The following is an 18,449-nucleotide window of genomic DNA, read 5'->3' on the forward strand; positions in this document are numbered from 1 at the left end:
TTCCCTGCACGGCGATTGGACATCTTAATGATGGGCGGGGCGGGTCATTCCGGAAGTGGAGGATGCTGCGTAGTGGACCCCATTGAGGTGGGGACCAGTTCTCTCCTCCATGCGTGCGCGGAGGGTAGGTGTTATTTGCATATGCTTATAGATGTAAATATATGTAAAGTGGCTGGTGGGCAGTCATGATAAGTTTTGTTTTTAGGAAGGGTTTTGATAGAACTTAATGTTTATTATTTATGCTAAATATGTGTATGTATTGTGAATAATTACAACATTTGTACATATATACACATGTATGTATGTATTTATTTATGTATGTATGTCTCTCTATCCCTATCCAGAGATGCAAGTTTTGGGCGGCATACAAGTGTGCTAAATTTATTTATTTGTTGTATTTCAGTACCACCGGCTATAGAAATCTCCACACCTCGAAACATAATATAAGGCTTGACTACTGCAATGTGCTCTGTGTGGGGCTGCCTTTGTACATCGTTCGGAAAACTTCAGTTAGTTCCAAATGTGGCAGCCAGACACATTTTAAAACAGCTGTGCACTGGCTGCCGATATGTTTCCGGGCAAAATACGAAGTGCTGGTTGTTACCTTTTAAAGCAGGGATTCTCAAACTTGGGTCCTCAGATGTTATTGGACTTCAACTCCCATAATCCCCAGCCTCAGTGGCCTTTGGTTGGGGATTATGGGAGCTGAAGTCCAATAACACCTGAGGACCCAAGTTTGAGAATCACTGTTTTAAAGTTATTACCTAGAGTTGTACATATCAGGCGGCATAAATAAATAAAGCAAACCTTAAGCGTCCGGGTTACCTGAGAGAGCGCCGCCTTCTGCGTGATCCCTGTCGCATGCTGAGGTCCTCTGGAGAGGTCCATCTCCAGTTACCACCGATACGTCTGGTGGCGACTTGGAACAGGGCCTTCTCTGTAGCAGCTCCTGGCCTACGGAATGCACTCCCGGCAGATATCTGTAGTCTGGGCTCGTTGTTGGGTTTTTAAGAGAGCCCTAAAGACTTACTTGTTGGGCTGGGCCGGGCCTTGCGAGGTTTTTAAATTGCTCTTAAGTATTCTTAATTGGTTTTAGAGGGCTCTGAACTGTTTTAGATTTGTTTTTATATTGTTTTTAACTTGTTTGCTTTTAAATGGTATTTGTTGTTGTATTTTACTTGTTGTGCACCGCCCAGAGCCTTTGGATAGGGCAGTATAGAAGTGTAGTAAATAATAATAATATAAAACAGTTAAAATTCATAAAACAGATAAAATATCAATAAATAAAAACACATTAAAATTTAGATTTCAATTAAAAGCCTGGGGAAACAGGTACGGCTTCAGGGTCCTGCTAAAAGCAAACAGAGAAGGAGATGCTCTTATTTCAGCAGGGAGCACGTTCCAAAGCCCTGGGGCAGCCACAGAGAAAGTGCTCTTTTAAATACCCTGGACCCAAGCCATTTATAGGTAATAACTAGCACTTACAATTTTATTTAATAAAATTAAATCTAGTGACTGTTGCTGGTGTTGATCTTATGTTTGTTTTTATATTGAGAGCCCTTAAGGGGCAGGGATCCACCTTATTTATTTGTTATTTCTCTATGTGAAGCGCTTCAAAAACTTTTGTTGAAAAGCAGTATATAAATATTTGTTGATATTTATGTAGTACATTTATATGCTGCCCCATACAAAAAAGTCCCTGGGTGGTTCACAGTATAAAACCATTAAAACATTAACATATAAAGTACAAATATATAAAACACACACACACTATAAATATATATTTTTGAATGGTCCAAAGTCACTAAGCAAACTTCATGGCTGAGTGGGGATTTGAATATGGGTCTCTTGTCCAGGACTCACTCCACCATTTATCCTGGTCAGGGAGAAGAGCTGGTCTTGTGGTCACAAGCATGAATGGGCCCCTTTGCTAAGCAGAGTCCACCCTGGTTTGCATTTGAATGGGAGACTAGTGCTGGACTAGGACCGGGGAGACCAGAGTTCAAATCCCCATTCAGCCATGAAACTAGCTGGGTGACTCTGGGCCAGCCACTTCTCTCTCAGCCTAGCCTACTTCACAGGGTTGTTGTAAAAGAAAAACTCAAGTATGTAGTATTTGGGCCGTGGTATTTACCCAAATGCAAGACAACTCTGAATTTAAGATGAGACCCTTTAAAAAAAAGAGAGAGAGATTAAATGCAGGTTATACCCTTATTTACCCCAAAGGAAAAAAACTCTGAATTTAAGATGACGTCCCCCTCCCCTCTGATTTCTAACGAGAAAGATCTTGGGGAAAGCCTAGCCTAGCCTGGGTTCAGCTAAATATCATATATTGCAGTCAGAGGGGTAAGAACATAGGCAGCTGCCATATACTGAGTCAGACCCTAGGTCTATCCAGCTCAATATTGTCTACCCAGATTGGCAACAGCTTCTCCAAGGTTGCAGGCAGGAATCTCTCTCAGCCCTATCTTGGTGATGCCAGGGAAGGAACTTGGAGCCTAGATGCTCTTCCCAGAGCGGCTCCATCCCCTGATGGGAATATCTTGCGATGCTCACACTTCTAGTCTCCCATTCATATGCAACCAGGGTGGACCCTGCTTAGCTAAGGGGACACGTCATGTTTCCTACCACAAGACCAGCTCTCCTCTCTAGGGAATAGTGGCTAGTAAAAACCAACAATTTTGTTAATTAGCAGGCTTGACCTGGGCGAGCCTCGAGCACAGCGGGTCCCAACTCCCACCACCCCCAGCCATAATAAATTGTAGCTTGTTCTGGAACAGGGGCCTCCACGCAAAGGGACTGGCACCAAGCGACCACCGAAGAAGCTGAAACGTGGAAAAAGAAGCCGTGCAAAATTAGAAATCCAGGGCCCAGGCGTCTGCGGGAGCAGCAGCAGTGCCGTCTCCTTCCCAAAGGAGCCGGCCGATACAACTGCGGAAGGGACTCGGTGCTTCGCCCGTCCGCCCAGCCTCGAGATAATGCTGCAGAGTGAAGGGAAGGGGTTCCCCAAGAGGAACGAAGACACGCACGGGGACCAGGCCGATCTCTGCGTGGAACTGCCAGGGGCTGACGGCTGCTTCCCAAAGGCCGACAGTAAAGCCCTCTTCCAGCCCCGCGTCCAGGATGTGGAGGAGGAGGAGGAGGAGGAGGAGGAGGAGGAAGACGAGGAGGAGATCTGTGGAGCCGAGTTTTCGGACAGCTCTGAGATGGAGCCGGAAGAGCTGCAGGGCCACGTGGTGGAGCTGGATAACAGTGCCTTCTTGAACGAGGACAGCAACCAGCCGCTCCCGATGGACCGGTTCTTTGGGAGCGTGGCCTTCATGCAGGTAGGGGAGGCTGAAGCAAGCCTGGACTTCTCTATTGTGCTTTTCGGCATTCTTATCAGTTTATTCTTAGGAACATAGGGAGCTGCCATATACTGAGTCAGACCCTTGGTCCATCTAGCTTAGTATTGTCTACACAGACTGGCAGCGGATTCTCCAAGGTTGCAGGCAGGAGTCTCTCTCTCAGCCCTCTCTTGGAGATGCTGCCAGGGAGGGAACTTGGGACCTTCTGCTCTTCCCAGAACAGGCCCATTCCTGAAGGGGAATATCTTACAATACCCACACATGCCCCCCATTCAGATGCAAACCAGGGTGGACCCTGCTTAGCTAAGGGGACACATTCATGCTTGCTACCACAAGTCCAAGTCACCTTAAGTGGCGCAGCAGGGAAATGCTTGACTAACAAGCAGAAGATTGTCGGTTCGAAGCCGGTTGGTACTATATCAGGCAGCAGCGATAGAGGAAGATGCTGAAAGGCATCATCTCATATTGCGTGGGAGGACGCAATGGTCAACCCCTCCTGTATTCTATCAAAGAAAACCACCGGGCTCTGTGGGTGCCAGGAGTTGACACCGACTCGACGGCACCCTTTTCCTTTACCACAAGACCAGCTCTCCTCCTCTGAAGAATATCATATACCTTGTATATATTATTCATTTATTTAACACATTTGTATACTGCCCCAAACGTACGTCTCTGGGCAGTTTACAAGAAGACAATACAAATTAAAACAAAATTAAACCTGTTAAAACATTAAAATAATTTAAAATTTAGTACAGTGTTAAACTATTAAAACCTGTAAATCTGATTCAAAGCCTGGATGAACAAATGTGTCTTAGCTGCCTCTTTAAAAGCTGCCAGAGATGGGGAGGCTCTTATTTCAGCAGGGAGCACTTTCCAAAGCCTCGAGGCATTAACGGAGAAGGCCCGTCCCTGAATAGCCACCAGACATGCCAGTGGCAACTTTAGATGAACCTCTCCTGATGCTCTCTATGGGCAGTGGAGTTCTTGGCGTTCTTCTAAATGATGAAATGTTTTATAATTTAGATTATGTTTTAATCTGTACACTATGTAGAGATTTCTATATTAGGTGTTGTAGAAATTCAATCAATCAATCAAGAGAGGGCGGAGAGAGACTCCTGCCTGCAACCTTGGAGAAGCCGCTGCCAGTCTGGGTAGACAATCCTGAGCTAGATGGACCCAGGGCCGGACTCAGTATGTGGCAGCCTCCTGTGTTTCTAAGGCTGCTGTCGGTTGCTTCTTTTCTAGGACCTCCCAGCTGCTCCGCTTGCCCGGGCCACTGCCAGCAGGCGAGAGTTCAGAAAGCTGCACTTCATAGCCAAGGACGACGACGACGAAGATGCTGATGACGACGTCATTTGAGCACCCAGAATTACCAAAGATCTACTGCCTTCTGCTACTTCGGTTTTTCTACACACTTGAGACAATAATGGCTAAAATATAGTTAACTGGTCGACTCTCCAGTGTGACGTCTTCCAAAGGTGTTTTCCTTCTACAAAAAGGCGCCATCCAGTATGGATCCCAGGCAGTACCCACCGCCCAGGAGGGTAAGCCAAGGGCGGCAGGGGTGGTGTGAAATCCTTGGCGGCAGGCAACTGCGTCTGTAAAATCCTGACTTCCTTAGTGGGAGTCGTAGTACCAGAGGGGGCACGTGGTGGGAGTAGTAGTTCCAGAAGGGGCTCCTCCCTCTTTGATTGGACCTGGAAGCAAGTTACCACAGAGTTGGTATTTGCACTGTGGGGTGATGCATGGTTTCTTGCAGGCTTCCCACCATCAGAGGTCTTGGATCCTACCAAAGGACATTTCGAGACACTTGGAGACTCTGCCCCTGGTATAAATTAACTCTGTGGTACTCTGTTATCCTCTGCCCTTCATACCCAAGAAGCAGTAACCTGTTTGGTCTGCAGCATTTCTAGGACTCTTGGTTGCCTGGCGTGCAAGTCAACACCCTAGACCAGGCCTGCTCAACTGTGGCCCTCCAGCTGTTTTTGGACTACAACTCCCATAATCCCCAGCCACAGTGGCCAATAGCCAGGGATTATGGGAGTTGTAGGCCAACATCTACAGGAGGGCCGAAGTTGAGCAGGCCTGCCCTAGACTCACTTAAGAGAGCCACCTAGACTCACTTAAGAGATTAAGAATCTTGGCAAAGAATGAATTAAATGATAGCATCTGAAAATCCAGTCCAGTACCAATATAGTTCATGAGAGAGGGAGATTATTTCAGGGCTGTGTTCTCTTTAATCCAATAGAGTTAACAGTGTGATTCTTGGGCAATTCCTAAATGAACTACCTCCCCACTCCCTGCAAATATCTAGAATGGCATCGAGAGCTGGGCATGGATAAAATGCACACCAAGTAACCAAATGTAGAGGATGAGGAAGAGATCGGATGGGTGTATCGAACACCTTGGTGTTGAATCCTGTTGGATTCCTCATTGGACAATTTTTTTCATTGGCTCCAACTTGATTAGGAACTACAGATACGTGGGTTTTAACCCTTTTGTATCTGCAGATAGTGAAATTGGGTGTCAGACATCTACAAATATGCGGAAATAGAGTCTACGTATAATGGGGTTTGCCTTTATATCCCAACAAACACTACCAGAGATTGCAGGAAGGTTTTTATTTTCAAGACAGTCATACAAAACTGCTTTAATCCCCGAGAATGACACTACTGCCAGAACAAGCCATTTCTTTTAAGTTCTTCACATTGCTACATACTTATGTAGCTAGTTCAGTAAGTTTAAAAAAAAATCTAAATTGTTCTGCGTTGGGTGCAGCAGACGAGTTGAGCCAAGAGAAAAGGCCAAAAAAAAAAAAAAAAAAAAAAGACACAGACTTACACAGGAGTAGGTCCCCTTGAAATCATTGGGACTCCTTTCGCTTTCTGTTGCACACAGAGTCCAATAGCATTTGTGTTTTTGAGTTTATAGCACTTGTTGTCCCTGGTATGGAAAATCAAAGCACCCGGTTTTTTTTTCAGTTAAACAAAATTATTTCAGTAATCAGAGAGATGTTGAATTGTAACAGGGGGTCTCAGACTTGGGTCTCCTGGATGTTATTGGACTACAACTCCCATCATCCCCAGCCATAGCGCTGATGGAAGGAGAGACTTCCACTCCCCCCTTGCACCATTTTATGAATTAAAACTGTACACCCCCAAAGCTATTTGTCTCGTGGTCTTTAAAGTTCTGCTCTCCGTTACCTGAATCCGGGACTAGGTTTCCCCCCAAGTTCTTTAATGTTAGAAATTGGGGAGGGCGGAGGGGCGTTGTCTTCAGTTCAGATATAACCTGTATTTCACCTCTGTTTTTTAAAAGGGGTTGTCTTAAATTCATCAGGATAATCAACTTGACTTGAAGCTGCCCGTTACATGGCAGAAAATTCAGGTTGGTGACCAAGTGTAAGCTGCATTGGAAGCTATGGCCGATCCTGTAACATAAATGTGCTTCTGAACCCATCTGTCTCTCTCGGAGAATTTGGTTAGTATACAGGGGTATAAACATATGCAACTGACTTATACCGAGTCAGATTACTGGTCTGCTCAGCCCAGTACTGTCTGCTTTGATTGGCAGCTGCTCTCCAAGGCAGAGAGGTCCTTCCGGTCCCGCACCACTGAGGTCCTTCACTGGGCTGGGGATGTGCAACATATATGCTAAGGCAGAGGTTTCAAACTTGGGACCCCAGATGTCACTGGTCTACACTTCGCATCATCCCCAGCCAAAACCCTGAAGGCCATTGTGGCTGGGGATTATGGGAGTTGTAGTCCAATGTCAACAGGGAACCCCTCTACTAAGGACACACCGAGCTAGGGAACCTCCTAACCCAGGTCTAGAAACACAGCGGCAATGAACCGTCCTCTTTCTGGCAACAACCCTCCTCCGGGTAGCCAGCGTACAGATCTCCCAAGTCCCTGCACAGTGAAGACAGCTTGGAGAGGGAGAGGTCTTTCACCCTGCCAAGTGCAAGAGACTAACCCTGCCCTTCCAATCAGGCTCAAAAGAGGGGCAGGATCCCTTTTCCCCTTCACACCAGACTTGGGAGAGGTAAAAAGGAGCGTGAGCCCTTCCAGCTGCTTTTGGCCTTCCTCTACAAGTGGCATGAAGCGTGGGCCACGTTATTAATTTAGCTAAGCAATTAAGCTTCACATTGTGTGTGTTTTTGGTTTTTTTTAAAGCTCTCTTTTTAAAAGACAAAGACTACAAAGTTTTTAAAACTACAAAGGCACCCGGGGCAGTGGAGGTGAATATGTTCTTTGGCTCGAGTGACGTCACAGGTACTAACCAATAGGTGTCTGCAATAGGTTGCTAATTTTGGATCTTGGAATTCCTATGTGGAAGAGGCTGGTGAAACAGGAAGCCAAATGCATTGGGAGAAGAAAATTTGAAAAGGCAAGCAACTATGCATAGCAGGAGGGTAATGGGGCCCCTGCCCCATAATGGTTCAAAATATGTCCGTCCGTGACCTTAGAAAATAGTCTCCGGGCAAACAGCTTTCAGGAGGCATTACTTTAGGATCTTGCGGGTACGCTGCCGTTTCCGGTAGATTTTCGCTTTGTCACAGCTGAAGTTGTGGCTGGCCTTCTTATGGCAGGCAATGTGCACGAGTTTCAGATTATCGATAGTGAACAGCAGCCGGTAGAAGTATTCCCAGTTCACTTCCCGTCCTTTTCCGTCCTTGAGAGCTTCCGCTAACGTGGGGAGGATGGTCCGTTTCTTCTCTATTCTGAAACAAAAAGGGAATATCAGATTGCAGGCCCTACTAGCGTCAACAGTAACAAGGATGATAACAAATATTTGGGCTTTTAATGCACTTTTGGGGTATGCAGAGTGTCGCAGGTATTGTCTATGTAATCCTACATAGGCTCCTACAGCTCCTACCTTGGATGGCTTTAGAAGGGACTTAGACAAAGTCATGGGAGGGCTGGTCTATCATTGGCTACTAATCCTCTGCAGCTTCCTCTTAGCTGTCTGATGGACTGTGCCTAATCACACCGTGTGTAATTACTCTATGGAATTCTCTGCCACAGGATGTGAGGATGGCCACTAGCTTGGATGGCTTTAAGAGGGGCTTAGACAAATTCATGGAGGGCAGGTCTATCCGTGGCTACTAGTCTGGGGGCTATAGGACACCCCCAGCCTCAGAGGCAGGATGCCTCTGAATACCGCAACGTGAGAGCAACAGCAGGAGAGAGGGCATGCCAATCCCCCAAGTGTAAAAAGCCCAAAATGCTTTAAGGAAGATGCTCCCTCCCCAAATCATCTCGAGTTTCCGAATCATTCTCGAATGCTGCAGCAAATGTTTATCGGTTATGCCCTTTTATTTGGGTGTCGGGAGGGAGGGAATGTTGGAGCACTTTGCATCTTGATGGGGCAGGTATCCGGTTCTCTCTCGGAAGGAACCAAAGACACCAAATGCTAGCTGGGCCCATTGGAGAAGTTGCTTCCACCATGGGTGGAAACGGCTGCGTCTGGGCATACACGTGATCCAGGTTCCAAGTGCTGAAGAGGATTCTGCTCTCTTTGTTCCCATAGGGGTTGATGGAGTGTCTGCCTGCACAGACCTCTGCGTCAAAAGGACCCTGTGGAGACACAACAGCAACAGGTGCTGAAAGCTGTGCGGAATGCAACCGACTGTGCGGTGGTGAAGGGAAATCCCTCTAGCCCCTTTCACCTAGTTGTGTAACCTACAAAAGTCCTAAAGGTCAAAAGTTTCTGCACCCTGCCATTACAAGGGTCCCTTTTCCTGGAAACAATACCCTGCCCCGCCTGACTAGGGAAAAGCACCTGTTGACCACAGCTTGCCCTGCCTGACTAGTGATAAGCAGAGCTAAAAGCTGATTGGTGCATTATTGCTGCTTTCTGCCTTGTAATTGCTTCGCCTTGTCTACCAGTGGCTAAGCTTTATTCTGCTGAGATAGATAGACCAATGGTCTGGCTCAGTATATGGCAGCTTCCTATGTTCCTACGAATACTCATCAACTGTTTTTGAACAATCAACCCAAGCATTTTCAAACCTGAGTCCCCAGTCATTGGCCCATGACTCCCATCACCCGCTGCCACACTGGTCATGGTTCTCAGAATGATGGGAGTTGTAGTCCAACATCCAAGGAGCCACATCTGAGAATGCTCGGTTTCACCACTGAAGGGCTGCAGCCATGCTTTGCTCCTTCTTGAAAACAGTTCAAGCTTACTTGACAGGAGAACCATCCTTCTGCTGTGCAAAGGCAGACCTTCCTGTCTTCTGTTCTGTCAAAATAACGGCCATGGTACCTCTCCAACTTCAACTTCTCCAACATTGCTTCCGCGACCTGTTTGTATTTAGCATGGACGGATGGGTGGATGGCTGACGTGTAATTTCCAACCTTTGGGGGAAAGATAATTCATAACCACCAATGGCTTTGTTTTAGTTTTAAAATATTTCTACCTGGTCTCTTAGCCCAGCAGGTGGGTTTTCAAAGGAAGTGGGCGGGGGGGGGGAGAGAAAAATGACACAGCACCAACAAATAGAAGGCAGAAAAAGGGGGAAGAGCTCCCAAAGTGCTGATAGGTTTGCTCAATATGTTTTTATTAGTACACTTAATAAAATTAGTTCGGTGTTGCCTTACGCGTTTCGAGGCAGTGCTCTTTTTCAGAGGCAGTTCTGGAGTAGACAAACATTGATTAATTCCATCTACCCAAGAAGTGCCTCTGAAGAAGGGCACTGCCTCAAAACGCATAAGGCAACACCAAACTAATTTTATGAAAGTGTACCAATAAAAACATATTGAGCAAATCTATCAGCACCTTGGGAGCTCTTCCCCCCTTTTTTGCCTTTGGTTTTCAAAGCAGGCTTACATGTGCATTAAAAATGTGAGTACTAATTAAAACAAGCAAAACATTTCATTCAATCATTCTTTCAACAAATTTCTATACTACCCAAAACTTACGTCTCTGGGCGGTTAACAGTAAACACACAATCAAAACAAACTTTAAACATCAAAACAATATGAAACTTAAATCAAGTTAAAGTTTCAAGTTCCCTCCCTGGCGGCTTCTCCAAGATAGGGCTGAGAGAGATTCCTGCCTGCAACCTTGGAGAAGCCGCTGCCAGTCTGTGAAGACAATACTGAGCTAGAGGGACCAAGGGTCTGACTCCGTATATGGCAGCTTCCTATGTATTAAAACTGTAAATCGAATTAAAAGCCTGGGTGAACAAATGTGCCTTAATTGACTTTTTAAGAGTTGTCAGAGATGGGGAAGCTCTTATTTCAACAGGGAGTGCATTCCAAAATCTCGGGGCAGCGAGAGAGAAGGCCCATCCCTGAGTAGCCCCCAGATGAGTTGGTGGCAGCTGTAGTCGAATCTCTCCAGGTGATCTTAATAGGCGGTGGGAATCCTGGTGAAGAAGACGTTTTCTTAAATGCCCACACCCATTCTCTTAAATATTTAGCATATTTCTATACTGCCCAAAACTTCTCTGGGTGGTTTACAATGAAAAAATGCTGCTGTTAATTCAAACAAGCAGTAATATCAGCAAAAGCCACAACTGGAGATTCTTGGAGACGAGAGCTGGTCTTGTGATAGCAAGCATGACTTGTCCCCTTAGCCAAGCAGGGTCCACCCTGGTTGCATATGAATGGGAGACTAGAAGTGTGAGCACTGCAAGAAATTCCCCTCAGGGGATGGAGCCACTCTGGCAAGAGCAGAAGGTTTCAAGTTCCCTCCCTGGCAGCATCTCCAAGAGAGGGCTGAGAGAGACTCCTGCCTGCAACCTGGGAGAAGCTGCTGCCAGTCTGTGTAGACCAGGGATTCTCAACATCGGGTCCCCAGATGTTGGACTTCAACTCCCATAATCCCCAACCAAAGTTCACTGGGGCTGGGGATTATGGGAGTTGAAGTCCAGTAACATATGGGGACCCAACGTTGAGAATCCCTAGTGTAGACAATACTGAGCTAGATGGACCAATGGCCTGACTCAGTATATGGCAGCTGCCGATGTTCCCTGAAAAAACCACCACCAGTCACATTCACAACTGATCGGTTGACTTGCAAAGCTTACCTCTTTCATGTAACCTCGGATTCTGCTCTCGCAGCCGTAGCGCATGTAGCTAGATTTGGTCTTAAACCGTGAGTTAATCCCTAGGGAGAAGAGAAAGAAAACCCTTAGTCCATTTTTCCTGCCCCTGCCCACCCCACCCCACCCCCAGACACAACTTTTATAGAAGAGACATTTCCTTTTGAGAGCCATTTGGAAAACTCCATCATCCACAGTCTTCCAAAAATCCAGGGAAAGGAAAGTCATTTGAGCTTCCATAAAGTTTTAGACCTTACGACAACGTTGCCAGGACATCTATTACCTGGGACACACTCTTTTTCCACCCCATGTTAAAAATGGAGGCACTTTTCCCTTAAACCTTTTTCCTTCTGGAGGCAGTCTATGCATCATCACTAAGTGATGGCCCCTTCAGATTTGCTTCATTCTTACCAAGCAACTACAGGGAAAATCTGCAAGTTTTCTTCATTTATATGTAGATTACATCTACAAGTAAAAGAGCTAACTCTTAATACAAGCAGAAAAGAAAGCTGGCTGGCATATCCCTAAGGGTAGGGAGGAGAGCTAGTCCAGTGGTAGAAATATGACTAGTCCCCCTAGCTAAGCAGGGTCTGCCCTGGTTGCATGTGAATGGAAGACTTGATGTGTGAGCACTGGAAGATCTTCCCCTTATGGGATGGAGTCGCTCTGGGAAGAGCATCTTGGTTCCAAGTTCCCTCCTTGGCATCTCCAAGATAGGGCTGAGAGAGACTCCTGCCTGCAACCTTGGAGAAGCTGCTGCCAGTCTAGGAATGCAATCCTGAGCCAAATGGACCAAAGGTCTGACTCAGTATATGGCAGCTTCTTATGTTCCTAAGAGTCCACCTCTCCAGCAAGACTCACAACTCGGGGTGAACTTGCCTTCAAACCACTTCTCATCTTCATCTCTGGTTTCTGCAGAAATATTCTCGCTGAGATTCTGAATAAGGTCAGCAAGCAATTTCCGTCTCTTTGGGGCTTCCTCTGCGGACAGCAGTCCCTGAGCCACATCGATGATACGATCCGTTTGACTGGAAAATGCATTGAGGAAGCGCTGGATCTCACTCACATCTGTAAATTTTAGGGGGAGAAGAGCACAGTCGTTCAGTGTTGCACCTCCTTGCTTTTAACCATATGGCGCATATATATAACACCATATATGGTTATATGCTTTTAACCATATAACCATATGGTGTAGTTTTCAAACTGTGTGCAGGGAAAACCTGGAGAACTTCCTTTTGTGAAAGAAAAGTGAGATATTAATGAAAGAGGCAGCTTGGTTAGGCAGCAAGGGAAGTGATGGAACGGGAAGCTAAAGATAAAGAGGCAAGTGAGATTAGGTTTCACGTAATGATGTGATATTACAGGAGAACCTTGTTACTCATGGGGGTTCCATTCCTTGCTTACTGCCCCGAGTAATGGAGCCGTGAGTAACAAGTCATTGCTGTTATGGAGAAGGGGGGGATTAGGTTCCAAAGTGGAGGGAAAACAGGAAAAACGTCCAAAGAATGTCAAAATAACTCAAAAGCTTACTGTGGCGTGCTCCGTGGGGGTCTGTTTGTGGCCAGGAATCCCCCATGTGCCTAGGAATGCCCCAAAATGCCCCCCTAAGCCACAAAAAAACTCAGAAAATAGTCCCAAAAGTCAGTTTTTTGAAGGAACGGAGCCACAAAATGGCTCCCCAGAGACAAAATGGCAGGCGGAAGTGACCTCTGGTCACTTCTGGTCCTCTAGGAACCTTAGATATGTGGGTTTTAACCCCTTTGAATCCGCAGATACTGAAAACGGGTGTCAATGAGATGCCCCATGGATAAATATGCAGAACCACGAATAACAAGGTTCTCCTGCACTGAAATTCTAGTTCTTTTTATGTGGGTTTAAAGTGGCAAACCATTGAGTGATTTAATCATTATTTTATTATTTTCTTTGATTCATGTATATATTGCCCTGTTACCAAAAATGGGATAGGAAGCACTCTATAGGTCACTAAAATAAGAGTCCCTTTGGGTATGAGCACAGACGTTCAGTGTGACGTTCAGAACTTCTGGATTGGAAGACATTAACTTCCACAGATTTTTAGAAATTGCCAATTCCTTTGTAAGGAGAATGGAAGTATCCAACTATTGCCACTGAAGAAGACCAGTTATTGGTTAAAATGTGCTTGGCTACAATTAAACTTTTGATATCATCCTGCTTGGTTACTACAAGACGACTGGAGTGACCAAGACGACTGGAGTGACCAAGACTGTTGATTACCACAAGATTGTCCTAATTCATACTTACAACCCTGCCAGCTCTCTCCGGGGGCTAACAGGATAAGCTCGGTGTTATCCGGAATGTTTTGGAAATCATCTTCCATCACCTCTGTGCCGTCTTCATATAAACACAGCCGGCTGAAGGGGACATGCAACTGTGGAGGAATCACACATGGAATCAGGGCATTGGCAAACAGCAGGGGGCAGCGTCCAGTCCAAAAGGCATCCGACAGTTCTCCCCACAGCCCAACATACTCGGCCCAGAACGTGTGCCTCAGTTCAGGCAGCACAGTGAGAGATGGTTAAAGATGGTCAACCAGGATTTGAAGGATAGTTTAACCAGGATGGTTACAGATGGTTAACCATGGCTTCCAAACCATGGTACATGCTAGCCATGGCTTGGGGTGATGTCTGAATAGAATCAGAATCAATTTTATTACAGCCTTAAGCCAACCAGAAAGAAAACAATAGGAAGAACATACAGCAGTACAATAAATATCAATAAGAATATCAAAAGCCAGTGTGGTGTAGTGGTTAGAGTGCTGGACTAGGACCGGGGAGACCCGTGTTCAAATCCCCATTCAGCAACTGATACTTGCTGGGTGACTCTGGGCCAGTCACTTCTCTCTCAGCCTAGCCTACTTCACAGGATTGTTGTGAGGAGAAACCTAAGTATGTAGTGTTGGAAATTCTCTTTGGTGAGAGAATCCTTTTCTCATTATAGCAGAGTGCACAGAGGCACAACACAGCAGATTTAGTTAGGCATGCATGTATGCTGAGAGTAAAGTAACTTGGAGCCAATTCATAGTTTCAAATCAATATAAAAGGCATTTATTAAGGAACTCCATTCTAGATAGGAAAGTGAGGAGTTAGGATCTCTAATCTATCTATCTAGCTGGATGCAGATGGATTCTGCATCTTCTCTGCACACATGGTGCAGGGAGAGAGGCTTGCCATGTTGCAAGGTAGAAGGGCAGGTACGGAAGAGAGAGAGGAAGGAAGTTAATCCCTGAGATTAGCAATCTACATATCCAAAGGGATAGTGTCAGAGCAGTGGAGAAGGGGTGACCAATGTCTGGACCCTCTAGCCCTCTGACTCACTAGTCTGTCCTCCACTGTCTGAGACAAGAGACAGCGCAAAGTCCTTAACTTCCAACATGTAGTACACCGCTCTGGGCTCCTTGGAGGAAGAGCGGGATATAAAATGTAAAATGATAAAATAAAATAATAATAATAATAGTTCAAATTATTAACTGGAATAATAGCAGATGAAGTGATGCAACACTTATTAACTAACAAACAGCTTCCAGTTGAACAGAAAGGAAATTGCCCGAACATCAGAGGCACAAAAGACCAGCTGCTGATTGACAAAATGATTTTAGAAAATTGCAAGAGAAGAAAAACCAATCTAAGTGTTGCATGGATTGACTATAAGAAAGCCTTCGATTCATTGCCTCACACATGGATACTAAAACGTTTAGAAACAACTGGTGTCAGCAAAAACATTCAGATATTTATAAAAAAAGCAATGAGCATGTGGAGTACACAGTTAACAATCAATGGCGAGACACTTGGACAGGTTAGCATTAGAAGAGGCATTTTCCAAGGGGACTCACTATCCCCTCTGTTGTTTGTAATCGCCATGACCCCACTTTCACAAATACTAAACAAAACAGGCCCCGGATACCAAACATCTAACACATCAAGTAAAATCAACCATCTGCTGTACATGGACGATCTGAAGTTGTATGGAAAGTCCCAGTCAGAAATCGAATCACTGCTAAGCACTGTCTGTATATTCAGTAGCGATATAGCAATGGAGTTTGGACTAGACAAGTATGCTTAATAATGAACAGAGGGAAAATAAGAAAAACAGAAGGAATAGAACTGCCCAATGGAAGCAAGATCAAGAACCTGGAAGAGAAAGAACATTACAAATACTTGGGCATTCTCCGGGCTGATAACATCGCACACACTGAAGTTAAAAGAAAAATTGGAAGTGAATACATCAGGAGAGTCAGAAAAATCCCTAAGTCCAAACTCAATGGTGGGAACACCATACAAGCCATAAACACCTGGGCTATACCTGTTATCAGATACACTGCAGGGATAATAGACTGGACCCAGGCAGAGCTAGAGACGCTAGATCGTAAGACCAGGAAAATCATGACCATCAATCATGCTCTGCACCCCCGCAGTGATGTCGATAGGCTCTACCTCCCATGCCGCTCAGGTGGAAGAGGAATGCTGCAAGTCCATCAAACAGTAGAGGAGGAGAAAAGAGGCCTTGAAGAATATATCAAGGACAGTGAAGAAGATGCATTTCAAATGGTCAAGAACGAGAAACTATTCAACACCAATGAAAGAAAGCAGGCCTACAAGAAAGAACAAGTCAAGAACCGAGCAGAAAAATGGAAAAATAAGCCCCAGCATGGTCAATATTTGCACAATATAAGTGGAAAATCAGACATCACCAAGACCTGGCAATGGCTTAAGAATGGCAACTTGAAGAAAGAAACAGAGGGTTTAATACTGGCTGCGCAAGAACAGGCACTAAGAACAAATGCAATAAGAGCAGAAGTCGAAAAATCCACCACAAACAGCAAGTGCCGCCTTTGTAAAGAAGCGGATGAAACCGTGGACCAGCTAATCATCTGTTGTAAAAAGATCGCACAGACTGACTACAAACAAAGGCATGACAAGGTAGCAGGGATGATACACTGGAACATCTGCAAAAAATACAAGCTACCTGTAGCCAAAAATTGGTGGGACCATAACATTGAAAAAGTTGAAGAAAATGAAGATGTAAAAATATTATGGGACTTCCGACTACAAACAGACAAACATCTTCCACACAATACACCAGATATCACTGTAGTCGAGAAGAAAGAAAAACAAGTCAAAATAATCGACATAGCAATACCAGGGGATAGCAGAATAGAAGAAAAAGAAATAGAAAAAATCACCAAATACAAAGATCTACCAACTGAAATGGAAAGGCTGTGGCAGAAGAAGACCCAAATCATCCCAGTGGTCATTGGCGCCCTGGGTGCAGTCCCAAAAGACCTTGAAGAGCACCTCAACACCATCGGGGCCACAGAAATCACCACCAGCCAATTACAAAAAGCAGCTTTACTGGGAACAGCCTATATTCTGCGATGATATCTATAATAACAACAGCAACAACATTGACAATAAAATTCTGGCATCCCAGGTCCTTGGGAAGGACTCGATGTCTGGACAAAACAAACCAGTCAATAAGACCTGTCTGGCTGTGTAAACAAGAAATAATAATAAATATATACAAACAGACATGCAGATAAAACTAGAAATACATTCTAGAGAACCATGGCGGGATGTCTGTCTCATAGCCCCATAAATGAACCTAGCCACTATCCTGGGGTGATGCCCGAATAACTGGGGTGTGTCCCCCCCCCCCACCCCGTTCAGTCTCTTGCACTACAGAGAGTTGCACGGCAGGGGAGTGAACTTACAGACATGGGTGCTAAGAGGACAGAGATGCTTAACAGAGAGGAGAGAGAGGAGGAGGAGGCGGGGAGCATCTGATGGGGGCATTGTCCTCCGCTCCTCCCTCCCTCCCCCCTGCATGCAGAGGGTCCTCTTGGGAAGAAGAGGAAGAAGACCCGTCCGCCCTCCTCTACAGCGCCTGCTAAGTCTCCATGCACCACCTGCCTTCCCCAGCGCCACCAGCAGGAGGCGGCCGCCGCCCGCGGTTTCTGCAGGGGCCTCACTCCGCCCGCCGCAGCCAGCTCCTCCCCCGCACCTGCAGGAGGCCGCAGCATTTGGAGAGCACTTCCTTCAGGCTTCTCCCCGCCACTCCGAATTTCCGGTCTTGGCTCAGGCCGCGGACTTTGAAGCTTTTGGGGTTCCCCGGCATGGCCGTGGCGGCGGCGGCGGCGGCGGGGGGACTCGAACCGGCGGACCCCCGAGTCCCGAGCCCGTCCTGGGATCCTCAGTCCGAAGGGCAGCTTCTCATTCGCCGACAGGACGGTCCATCCAGAGGTAGCCCCGCCCACCCCTCCTGGCTCTTAAAGGAAAAGTGCCTGGTTTTGATTGGCGCCACAGGGGCCGTCGTCTCTCCAGTTGGAAAGGGGAAAATTCTGCATTTATTTTCTAGGGAAATTATTTTCTTGCTGTTTGTTTAGCAGCCTGAGCTACGAAACGGAAACAAAAGAGCCAACAACTCTCCTGAAGAGAGCTGGCCATTCTGTTGCCATGAAGGGTGGCCCAAGAGCGCATGCGCAAACAACCCCGGCCTAGAGAAGAACTGGCGAAGCTGCCAGGGATTAAGTACGCATGCTCAAGCTTTCGGGTGGCCACCATGTTCGAATCAGGGAAAGGCGCGGTGTGGCGCATGCGCAACGCGGGAAAGTATACCCTAGAGCCCAGAGACTTATCACCAGGAGGGTTTGCGCCCAGGTGATCATAGAGTCGAGAAAACCTAGAGAGCCACAAGACCTAGGTTGGACATGGAGTTTTCCCACAGACTCTTTCGAACTCTGGGGAATTAGACCCACAGAAAGGAGCTCGACAACTCTGTCGTACTTGCGTTTTAACTTCCAAACCACAGGGAAGGAGGAAAGCAGTTACCACAGAGACGCGAAAGCCCAGAGCGGCGCTGTGAGAGACAAATAGCGGTTCTTCCTCTTCCCGGAAGTTGGGCCTTGCCGGGCGGCCGAACCGCTCGCGCCTGCGCAGTAGTATCGCAGCGGTTGCTAGGAGAGCAGTGGCCCTAGTGATGGAGCCGGAATAAAGGAGGTGGGTTAGAAAGGGGCG

The 18,449-nt window shown here is 46.3% G+C and overlaps 3 protein-coding genes across 10 annotated transcripts in view; 2 read left to right on the plus strand and 1 right to left on the minus strand.

The window, feature by feature from the left end:
- Positions 1-38: 38 nt before the first annotated feature.
- On the plus strand, positions 39-6,509 carry C16H1orf174 (chromosome 16 C1orf174 homolog). 2 transcript variants are annotated; one of them, XM_053280910.1, is made up of 3 exons: positions 39-124; positions 2,781-3,326; positions 4,593-6,509. In XM_053280910.1, the coding sequence occupies exons 1-3, from the start codon at positions 110-112 to the stop codon at positions 4,704-4,706; spliced, it is 675 nt and encodes a 224-aa protein (XP_053136885.1). In that variant the 5' UTR covers positions 39-109; the 3' UTR covers positions 4,707-6,509. The 2 variants fall into 2 exon arrangements, with proteins under 2 accessions (XP_053136885.1, XP_053136884.1); XM_053280909.1 differs by having other exon boundaries at positions 65-124; positions 2,766-3,326.
- On the minus strand, positions 5,954-18,341 carry DFFB (DNA fragmentation factor subunit beta). 6 transcript variants are annotated; one of them, XM_053280908.1, is made up of 7 exons: positions 18,219-18,341; positions 13,681-13,807; positions 12,280-12,468; positions 11,386-11,465; positions 9,539-9,709; positions 8,826-8,926; positions 5,954-8,070 (listed from the first exon to the last, which is right to left on the minus strand). In XM_053280908.1, exons 2-7 carry the CDS (start codon positions 13,754-13,756, stop codon positions 7,851-7,853), a joined length of 837 nt encoding a protein of 278 aa, XP_053136883.1. In that variant the 5' UTR covers positions 13,757-13,807; positions 18,219-18,341; the 3' UTR covers positions 5,954-7,850. The 6 variants fall into 6 exon arrangements, with proteins under 6 accessions (XP_053136883.1, XP_053136881.1, XP_053136878.1 ...); XM_053280906.1 differs by having other exon boundaries at positions 18,264-18,320; XM_053280903.1 differs by having other exon boundaries at positions 17,342-18,266.
- The window catches only part of CEP104 (centrosomal protein 104), a 46,683-nt gene continuing 46,448 nt past the window's right edge, over positions 18,215-18,449 (plus strand). Inside the window, exon 1 of one of the 2 annotated variants that reach the window (XM_053280900.1) lies at positions 18,215-18,431. The gene's annotated coding sequence lies outside the window, so the exon portion shown is untranslated. The remainder of the gene's footprint in view (positions 18,432-18,449) is intronic. The other variant, XM_053280899.1, reaches the window with a different exon arrangement.

Source organism: Hemicordylus capensis, chromosome 16 (assembly GCF_027244095.1).
Source record: "Hemicordylus capensis ecotype Gifberg chromosome 16, rHemCap1.1.pri, whole genome shotgun sequence".
Lineage (NCBI taxonomy): Eukaryota > Metazoa > Chordata > Lepidosauria > Squamata > Cordylidae > Hemicordylus > Hemicordylus capensis.